At 40.6% G+C, this 11,351-nt stretch overlaps 1 protein-coding gene across 1 annotated transcript in view; it reads right to left on the bottom strand.

Annotated features, from left to right (window-relative positions):
- Positions 1–305: 305 nt before the first annotated feature.
- The window catches only part of TAB2 (TGF-beta activated kinase 1/MAP3K7 binding protein 2), a 20,577-nt gene continuing 9,531 nt past the window's right edge, over positions 306–11,351 (bottom strand). The window contains 4 exon segments of the mRNA XM_010149461.1: positions 306–2,365; positions 4,393–4,473; positions 5,758–5,851; positions 6,492–6,652. Coding sequence (XP_010147763.1) covers positions 2,220–2,365; positions 4,393–4,473; positions 5,758–5,851; positions 6,492–6,652 — 482 coding nt within the window. The 3' untranslated portion in view covers positions 306–2,219.

The following is an 11,351-nucleotide window of genomic DNA, read 5'->3' as shown; positions in this document are numbered from 1 at the left end:
AACCCTTAAAGCACGAAGTAAAAAGGGCCTGTGCCCAGCGTGTTGTGTTACGAATACAAGAACGGTTCCTGGGACAGGGCATGATCTTGTCAGTCTAACTTCATGGCATATGGTCCTTGCGCTCACTGAATTAATATTAAGCAGAATAACACACGGGAGGAAATACACAAGATTCAACGAAACAAAGGCTTAAGTAAAACTCTGGTCGTAAGAAAACAGCCTGCTCATAATACTGCTGGTGCTTACTGCTGAGTAACCTGTTGCTCCGCAGCATGGAAGAAGCAAACAAATCACAAAACCAAACATTAGAATATAATTTTTTTTTTAATTTTTATAAATAACTTATCTGTTACAAAGACAGTTTACCCAGCTAAATCACAAAACCATCAACTCAAGATATCCAAATTAGGTTTTATTAATAAACAGGTAAAAACTGATTTGTCAATCTTCACATAGAACTGCAGATGAAGCTGAAAAACAAGGCCTCATTTTATAAACAAAATGCATTGAATGCAAGTGCTTTGGGTCTACTGCCTAATTACCTGGGATCGGCATTTTCTTCCCACGTAAAAAAAAAAATGCAAAGCCTTCAAAACAAAGGCCTCTGTGCATTCACATAGATCACTTGTAGAACTCCTAAAAAGTGTCCACTGGCAAATGTTTACAGTGGGTGACAGTCTACTTTGTCTCCTGCTACATAGTCAGCGCTCCCTCCAGCCTCACACTAAGTGCTGCTACATAATTCTTTGCGTGCCGTCTTTCATGCATATTGTACTGGAATTCCATTTTCTTGATCTGTTACATACATCCCCCATCATGTGAGTATTTTCCTTAAAAAAAATAGATCATCAAAATAAAGAGATGCTTGAGGTTGCTTCAGTGTTCAAGTCTGTTTGATTTCTCTTTTCCAGCCTTTAGTTCAGTTGTCCTAAATATTGCTATCCTTGGTTTCTATAAATATGAGACTTCACCGCAAAGTCAGGTTTAGAAATGGGCTGCCAAAACAGGAAAGCATTTAAAGTCCTTGAACAAAGCTGTACGATGCTGCTGCTGTTGATTTTGGCACTGTAGGTACTTCCCCAACGAATCTCTCTCCAGGAGTCTGCAAGATACCCAGCGGATGAAGCAAGCTCAAATCGGATGCTGGTCTGTCGGTGGGTCGCAAGTTCCTCAGCATAAAGCCTCCTCACGCCAGACAAAACGCTACCTCGTGTCACCCACCGTAAAACTCAGTGTACAGAGTGAACTATATGCATAACTCTTCCAACTTTTCCTGCATTTTTACCACGCTGCATCTGCAGGTCTTCACAGATCATCAGCATTTACAAGAGCAATGTACAGAATGAGCAGAGGAAAGCTATTTTGTGCATAGATTCTTATTAATGCTCTTATTTTAAGGCATCGCTTCTCTTGGACAAAAGCTTAAAAAAAAGGGACATGATCGTGCTTAATCACTTAAAGGGAAAAAAAAAGAAAGTTAACAAAAAGACTATTACACTATACATACAGAAGTACAAGAAAATAATAAAGGTGAAGAAAAGAAATCACTTAAAGCAGGCTCTAGAGCTATGTACAGTAGGAAAAGCTTCGGGGTATTTCACTGTGTGTATTGTACAGACAACGCATGCAGTTTTGCCTTTTCATCTTCAGATGCGATTGTGCTTGTTTCCGGCTTCACAGAGATGTTTTCCGGGAAGAGAAGGCAAAGAGTACCGCTGATTTGTGACGTTCTTCCCTTTATCGAAGGCACTACGTGGCAGCAAACAGTTTACACAGTTAAACCTTGATCTTTTTAGATCTCCTCCGTGCATGTAGTGTTTCACTGAAAGCTCTCAAAATAAAATTGCTAGCACTGTATTCCTTTCCCCTGTCAAAATTCAGTAGTGACGTCGGGGCAGAGAAGAGAACGGGCAACACCCAGGCACCGAACACGGTGCGTGTTACCGGGGTGCTGGTAATACTGTACATGGTTTAGGCAGCTGGCAACCGAGTCTTTCAGCAGATGACCTTTCAGCCGACCAAGTTCAACCGCCCGTGACACAACACTGAGGTATTACTAGCTCTGTGGGCTGACACTTTAATGTTAGCAAAACACCATCTCGTCACACCTTCAGTTTTACAGAACCCTACGCGTAAATGCTTTTTTTTTTGCCCCCCAATGACTGGACAGTTCCTTGTACGTTTGCTATGGTTTTACAAAAGGGAACGGGCCTGTTGGCTCAGAAATGCCTGGGCATTTCACACTGTTCACAGCGATTTAAGGCCGGATGATTTAAAAAAGTACAGGCAGTACAACTCCACTGAGCTCCCTCATCTTCATCTGTGTCTGGAACAGTCTTTGGTGTTTTCACAATGGACCTCTGATCTGTGACATGAAAGAGATAAGGTAAGCAGTTACCAACCAAGAAGAGCATGGAAAGAATTCTGAGATGATTTCCCCCCTCCCACCCCCAGTGACTGAGAACTCTCTCGTTCCCCTGAGAACAGCACAGTTATTACAAGGGAGAGAGGCAGCTTTTTACCACCCCCTTGACTACAGCTTGATTGTAAGTCAGCCAAATGGCACAAGGTGAAACTATAAAAAGCAAGTTTCCCATCCCTTCACTCTGCTCTCTTCCCTTCTGGTCTCAGTTCAAAGCTGTTGCATGAGATAAAGTCTAGAAATTAATCAGCACAGGAAACATGCACAAGGTTTAGAAGTCTGAAGTCCAAGGAGCAGTCTAAAGTTCATTATAATAAGTAAGTGCTCTGTAACCTTTCGACCCCAGGATGAGCATCAGCAGTCCTTCCTCAGACCAGACAGGCGGTCAGACACGCTCAAGCACACCCCAGTGCCTAGCTCTGTCACACTACACAGTCATCCTCACACGTGTACGAGGGCATCTTTTTGCATGATGTGTCAGACAACAGCCTTCAACCATTTTAAATGAGAAAAGACGCAGAGATGACAAAGATGAAAAGAGAGGAGTGACTTCTGAAGCTAAGGGTCCCCGGTTTAGGCAACTGCAAGTCTGTTAGCCAATTAATTTCACCTGGAGAACATCTCATTAGCCACTAGCCTACTGCAACGCGTGCAGAACAGTAGTGACAGCTTCAGAGGTACAATGCTGCTGATCACGACAGCAAAAGAACCATTCTTCATTCTTTCGTGAACAGTGGTAGCTCTGGTTTAAGTCACAGCCTACATCATCATTAAAATGAAACTTAGAATGAACTGAAAATCAAAGTTAATGAAGGACCAAGATACAGTAGTGATTTTTTTTAAAAGAGAAAGTAAGAGAAAGGATGGGATGGACTTCAGAGGTTTGTAAACCAGACAGGGTTAACTTTGCATTTGGCTGTACCAAATCATTAAACACTTAAATTGATGAGTTCCGAGAAGATGAGTTAATGCAATTGTTAACAGCTAGTCACAGAAAATTAAAATTAATTTTCTTCTTTGATAGGTTAGATTTTATTTACTGCAAAGGGAACTACGTAACTGACAGAACTCCTGATAAATTCTTCATGGCTCAACCATAAAAACGTGTCTAATAGGACTGTGCATGGGTTTAACTTTACTCAGTGTTTTCACTAACAGCTTGAAAAATGAAGCATTAAAAAACCCCTCTTACAAAGCATGAACAAGAGTACCAGTTTGGAGGAGTTACAAACACCCTGGAAAGCGGACTGCAAAGAAATGTTAGTGAATTATCTATATAATCTGGAGGTCTGCCTATCGGCCACAGCATGATGCTGTTGCAAATCATTTTTCTCTGGTTTACGTAACACAAGGTAGTGATTCCATTCTGACATCCCATTAGCGTAAAACCAAAAAATTCATGTGCGAAACGATGACAAGCAGAATGTTCCAGACTGACCAGTGAATTCAGCAACACTGACAGCCCTGTTGTGCAGCATTCTGCTCCCCTTCAACTACCCACAGCTATGCTTAACAAGTCAGAGGGGACTTGTATGTGAATTGTTACTGCAAACTGTACAGTGGCCAGGAAGCCCAGTCAGGGTAACCAAAGTCAGTTATTGTAACGCGTAAATAAATCCACTCTTCTTCAAGGACAGTGATGAAGTCATCTAAGTGAGTTTCACTCATCCTTAAACAATTATCTCATGCTAATTAAAAAAAAAAGGATGCTTCTATTTACTTAAACTACCCCCCAACATACTACCCATCTTTACACATACCCCACTGAATATACGCCTCTTCCCTGAACGTATGAACAGAGAGGAGACCAGCAAACAGAAGCATCTTTACTGCCAATATAAATAAAATGCAAAGTTTGTATGCTTTTGAGGTTATCTATTTCATAATCAGCATTTAAACTCGATTCACAGAATAGAAACTTGATGCAAACCAGGTGTTAGTATTAAATCCAAATTTTACCAGTACAGTACCTTTGGGTTTTGGTGGCACCGGACCAAGAAATCCAATATTATCATAAAAATTATGAATAGCGCTGGGATTAAAATGTGGTCCTAAAAATAAAACAGAAGAAAACACAGCAGTTTATTTTTAAAACTTGGGTAGCAGAGCATATCAGGGCTTTTTGGGCAGTAATTCTGAAACAGTACTATTATTCATTTATCATGTTTTACATAAAGGTGTCAATATAAAACCGAGTGAGCTATTAGTGATGTCAACAAGACACTTAAATGTTTGAGTGGTGGAAAAAAACATGCATTAACAGCATTCTGTTAGTAAATTTTACCTGAGACTTTTTCTGAACTGTAACAGTACTGAAAGAGATGTGCTAACTGCTATGCAGTACATGTGCTTAGATTTAATACTCAGAGGAACTCCTAACTCTGATTTACTGTAACAAACCAATATAAAAGTCACATGCAGTTTCAATGTTCTGCTTTCCGTCGAGTTTTTAGTGGAGCATCACCTCCAGTATACCTGTTTACTTTCTCCTTATCTGCAGGTACACTGTCTGAAGGAGAACTTGCACAGCTCATAACTGAACTAACAGCTCGCTGCTGCTGGAAGTGGAAAGCATTATGTCCCCTCCCTCTCATTATCTCAGTTCTCCATTCCCATGCCTCTCCCTCGCATCAGCCACAGCAAGCTTTTCCAGCGATGCAATGTTTTGTTGCTTGGCTAGTGAGCAGAATCAGCTCCGCAAAGGGTCTAAAGCGCTAATACAGAGCCAGAGCACAGTAAGTGGTGAGAGAGGAAAGCAGGAATAGAGAGGGACCTCCTGTTGGCAGCTCTTGAATTGGCTCAGCTGTCTCCTAATTTCACCCTCATGACCAAAGGCTGTGTCTCCGCAGCCAAGGAAAGTGGAAGGAGGAGAGCACACTGGAACTTACAACTGCCCTTTGTATTTGCTAACTTGAGAGGCTGAATACAAGACAGAAGACACGGAAGATGAGAGATACGGACACATACGTACGGCTGTATCATTAAGAAAACTTATTCTCCCTCTGCTTTGACACTCAAACAACCAGATTCCCCCCTTCCCTCCTCCCTCTCCCGCCCCCAGCATTTATTAAATAAATGGCATCACAAGTTTCTCTCTTCTGAGCCAAGTATGAGACAGGAATGACCGTGGGATTAGGAAAATCACGAAGCCAAGAAAAACAACAGGCTTACAAGACAATTACTTCCATGGTTTCACTCCAACTAATGTGATTTTGCAAAGAGCGTGTATACCCATCATTATAACAGATGCTTTTGATACATGCAGAGGGTGAAGGAGAAAGGGAAAAAACCAAAATCAACATTTACAATTGCTGATATACTAAGACATACTGTACCTCTTGCTTGAAAAAGATCAATCTCTTTGGTTAGGCAATCTATGTCTATCTGCAGCTGTCTGTTACAACTTCTTAACTGTTGCATTTCTTCCAGCTGAAAAAATAAATCTGCCTGTTAGACTAAATTTTCCCGTTTTATTATCAGTTATCATTCAGACATAGGTAGACAGTATTTACTTGTTCCAGAAGTGAAGATAAAAAAATCTTCCCTTATAATGACCTTTCTTTTAATCCAAGCATAATCTTAAAACACTTTTGGACCGACTGAATTCCTCTCTCACCAGCCTTCAGAGCTGACTGCGCAACTCCAGACTGTGGTCAGGACGCAGCCAACGGTCCACCAGATCTCCTGGCACTGAAAACTGGTGCATTTATCAGTTCCTTTGAGATCTGTGTATGCGTGAAGACCAAAAAAAAATTCTGGATGGAAAGCAGTGTGAGTATTCACTTGCAGTGTGAAACCCTGAGGTGATCATGCCTTTAAGAACACATGGAAGGAACCAGATCAAACCTCTTGTGACTCTCTAACAGCAACACTTCACAAAGCAATTAGTGAACTGAAAGGTTGTGGTTAAATAATGCATATTTAGTCTTTAAACTACACTGTTTACCGGTTTAATTCTAGCTATCCTGCCTGTCACTAGGATACTGTCAATATACGAGCACCTTTAATTTATTCTGACAGACCACCAACTCGTGGTTTAGGTTTATAGCCTACAGACATTTCAACTTACTGATGGAATTTGGGAAACAGAATTCGATCTTTTCAGGCGCCTTCGTGTTAGATTATTCTCCATTTCATTGACCTCTGATTTTAGTTTATCCAACTTTTTCTTTTGAATCTCAAGTTCGCGTTGAAGTCGCTCCATCCTGGCCTTCTGGTGTACAAGTAAAGCTGCAATACATAAAGTCCCATTTTATCTACTTTATTATCCTTCACATGACAACATCAGATAAAGATGAAAGTTAGTATTCTTTTGGGAAAGTACAGCCAAAAACACTGCTACAGATTGCTTTTCCATTCTCCTCAGAAGAAAATCTCTGCCATAAGACAAAGTGTTGCATTCTTGGGAACAGCATAAATCAATTACAGACAAGAAGCAAATACGAGAGAGTCATACAGCATAACAGATGACCATCCAAAATTTAGCTGTAATCTGTAAAAATCATTTTCAAGAACCCAACCAATCTACAAGAATGACTACCAGAAACCAACAACAAACGTATCCTTGCATCGGATTCAGCCTAACCATTGTAAAACGGGTAGCATGAAGAGGATTTGAGAGCGAGAGCTCCAATACAGAGCGCTATATAAGCTAGGTAAGTATCAAGATTGACTTTAATTGCTATTTGGGTGGGAACATAATCCGGTCTTCTTGTCACAGCAGGAGACACCAAATGAAACTAAACCAGAAGTGTAGTACATTCATTGTACTGCAAACAATACCTCTGGCAAGCACCAGCTGTATTCATCACAGAGGATGGACTATATGCCATTTTATCCCTAACCTATGGCGCAGAGCTGTTAGCTCCGCTTCTGATTTCTAGCGCTGCTTAGTCGTAAAGAAAATAGCACGAGGTGACCTAAATAAGAAATGATGAAGTTAGCATTTAAACCACAGCTTTTTAAAGCTATAAGGAACATAAGTAGCAGAAGAGGCAATCAAATCCATACAATTTAAATAGTTTTTTCATTAGAGGTAGGTATACTATTAAGTATCACTGCATGAGCAGGTAACACTGCTCAAGGCAATAATCACCTTCTATAAAAATGAAAAAGCATTTTATTTAATAAACCCAACAATCATTTCAACTTCTGCACAGCCACTCATCCATCCATTAAATTACTAATTCATATAAACTGGGATCAGTTTCACAGACTACGGATATATTTACAGCACTGTAGAAATTATAAAAAAGTAGCAATAACAAGGTATTTTTAAGTAAGATGGAAATTTGCCTCATTTAAGCAAAACTCTAGCTGGAACATGATGTTTAATTCACTGCTATTTCTTCATGTACCAAAGTACCAGAAGCACTCCGTTTTGGTCAGTTAGGTTTCCTGAGCTGTAGCAGTGGAAAAAATAGCACAAATGGATGCAACTTTCCACATCTTCAGCAAGCAGATCTGTCCTCTGCTGCAATTCCTGCCTGTTCATTCATTCACACATCATTTTTTCTTCCAGAGGTTCTTCAAAAGGAGGAACCATGCCCAACTATTTTTGTACAGCGTTGCAGAACTGCAAGGCTCACTGAGACTCTGCCTGGGCTTCTGAGTCACATGCTCAAGAGATACCAAAATGACAAAGCTGCTTGAGCTCCTGCTTGGTTTTGTTCAATTTAACAATGTTTGATTCAACAGGCAACTTTTATTTGGGGTAGCCACTAGTCACGCTGTGAGCTGCAGCTATAAAAATAGAGTAACTGGAACCACAAGATGAAGAATTTGTTGAAGATTTGGAATCATCAGGTAGGTAGTCTCAAAAGACAGCCTCCCGCTCTCTGTTGAAAAGCCTTTTAGAGTCAACTGAAGGAACTTTTTCCCATTTACAGACTCCAGGAGTTACAAACATAGCTGCAACTGTAAAGAAAGGAAGTCAAAGAATACTTTGCCTCTACTCCTGCAGGGAGAGTACAAGCCCTTTTTCCTTCCACATTTAGATAGCCCCTTCTGTTTCAATGGCCTTGGTATTACTGCTGAGGCAACTCCTTGAAGCCCAGGTCATTGGTACTTGACCTGCAGCACCACAGCTGTACTCTACTGACCAGACTCAACTCTTCAGAGCTGGGAATCCATGGATGCACGCTGTTGGTGAGCAGCCAGCATGCCGGAAGCAGGGTAAGCGAGGAAGAGTGCCATCACAGTATCTCCGGGCACAGCACAGACTCAGGAGTACGACTGCATCTTTGGAGGTCTTAGCCCTGCCCTCTTTTCTTTTTACACTGCTCTTGTAAAGGGAGAAAACCCACAACTTCTCATTTCCATGTTCTGCCACTTCTGAGGTTTAGAAGTTAAGCTGTCATTATGGAACTGCACAGGGAGTGGAAGGCACTGATGGATGCCTACGGCACTGTTCCATGCTCTTCACTGTCACATCCAGATGTGATCCAGTTTATTCTCCTAGCAACTCTGCGACTACGTTACCATTTTACAATTTCAAACCTCAACAGATTTTGAACACACTCATTACAAAATTCCCATCACAATTAAAGAATAATCACCATTTGATACTGCTATGCTAAACTTCTATTAAAAATAATTTGGATAAGGGACTGGCAAGACATTGGATTAGGTGGGGGCATTCCCACAGAATGCAGTAATTTTGCTTAAACAGCAATTTGGCAGCTGAAGGGAAAAAACAGCATGGGGAAGACAAACACCCCCCCACCCCATATCCCACTGCAGCATTTATTAAGGGAAAATAGCAATTCAAGTATTCAGCTCCCTCTAGTGTTGCTTAGAGCAACTGAAAGCGTTAAGGAAAAAGTGCAGTGCATCTCTGAATTGAAGGCAATTCAGCTACCAGATCTAGTTTACACTGTCCATGAGGAGATGCTTAAGAGTCTTTTGGCTAAGCCCCTGCTTCTTGCAGGAAGGGGATTCACCTATGAAGGCAACACGGGCACACCCGAGTTTACTCTACACCGACTAACCTGGAGTACAAGCCAGACCGCCTCAGGTTTGCCCTTGTTTATTCAGAGATCCTTAAGAAGCAGCTATTTTCTGCCATCATCCTAGCAAAAGGATGACAAAGAGGACAAAGACTGCCTCCTTGACTCAGTATCGTATCATAACCAGAACAGATTTCACATGCAACTTCTAAATTATGTGCAAACAGGGTAATGTGCACATTCCATTTCTTCGACTTCTGCATGTTCACGTTGAGCAGGTTGGCAAGAACAGCACACTTCAATGCTCTGGCAGATGCCACTGTTTCCTTTGATATTCCGAGTGCACATTTTCCACAAAAGGGTTGTAAATCATTATAATTACAGGGAGCATGAAAGCCTGGAGGACCAAGATTACTTGCCTAAAGACCTACTCAAACAGGTACTAAATATACTGGTAAATGTGAACACATATGCACGATTGTTTTCTCAAAACCTATGAATTTTAAACAATTACTTTTTAGCAGGCCTTCTGTTATCATGTTTCTAAGAAAAAAGCTAATCTAGGTACACAAGGATTTCATTCTGTTCTACAGACCTATGAACTTCCAAAATCTCTTTGTTTGCCAAATATAGAGGAAATGGGAATTCTGGCAGTGCAATCAGCCTGTGGCAGCAGGTTCGTGAAATGCTCAGGACATATTCATGTTTGTGCACATTTTCAAAATCTACACAAAATTCAGTCCTTTAAAATGCTATTTCAACAGTTCACATCAAATTTTTTTTCTTCTCCCTTCCCTTCCCAATACTCTTTTCAGTTTTTAAAAAGAGCATCACTCAAGCAGGGTCTGATATACAAAGCCAAATATGAGGCTACATTTTTTTCTGAAATCACATGATGTGATGGGCTTAAGGCCTCCTGGAACACAGACGCAGCTGCATCTCACTCAAGTCTTTTTTTAAACATCTGCCAGGACTGGTTAGCATTTTAAGAGATTTGTTTCCTGCGGGTCTTTTTCTTTTTGAAAGTTTAAAAAAAGCTCCAAGAAACAAAAGCGAGAACTGTGCAAAGTGTCAAGCCACAAAGCTACTTGATCCATTAACATATTTCATTGCTAACTAAACATACATTCACATACATACCTATAAGTTGGTACCAATGATTGACCATGCATACTGGCCTCTCCTCAAGTTAAAGAAAACAATATGAAAGTCAGATGGTCAAAAGTCAAGCAGTATTGAACTAAGGTACATAAGCTGCCTAGTACGAAAACATCAATTTAAAAATTTCATTATACAATTACGTATTTTCTTGATATGATGCCTGCTCACTATACAGATGGAAGGCTATACACAGAATGAGCGACTACTAAGTAATTGTTTAGCCTCCCCCTATTCAACATAAGGCGGCATGCATACTGACTCTACATAAACATGTGAGGACAGAATTTTCCATTTCTAACAGGATTTAGCTGTTTGTTGTCCATAAGACTTTATACTACAGTAAATTACATACTGAAATCTCAGTTATAATAATAAATAATAAAACTAATCATATTATAAACTGAAATCTCTGCTAAATAATGGGAACTGATACTAAATAGATTAGCACAAAAATACATCTTCTTTTGGCCATCCTTTTGGGTGTGCAACTAGCTTTTCTTTTCTCACAGCACTATTAATTCTGACAGTTGTGGATGAGCACTCTCAACATTTCCACAAGCAAGTCCACAGTATCTCAAACTGGAATCCCAGAAAAGGGGAAATAAAAGTGAGTTTCTTAGCATCACAAAGTCAGTGGTGGAGACAAAACCCAGCATTCCAGGTAACAGTCATTACCTTGACAACACTCATTTTATCTGAGCAGTACCCTACTACTTCTCACATCGTATAACCTCTGGTTCTGGCAGCAGACACGACAGATCTGTGGCAGCCTTCTACTCCCCACTGCGTCTTACTGCAGAGAACAGCAGAGGAAAACAGGG

Source organism: Eurypyga helias, unplaced genomic scaffold (assembly GCF_000690775.1).
Source record: "Eurypyga helias isolate BGI_N326 unplaced genomic scaffold, ASM69077v1 scaffold28543, whole genome shotgun sequence".
Taxonomy (NCBI): Eukaryota; Metazoa; Chordata; class Aves; order Eurypygiformes; family Eurypygidae; genus Eurypyga; species Eurypyga helias.
This window is presented reverse-complemented; position numbering and strand designations above follow the sequence as displayed.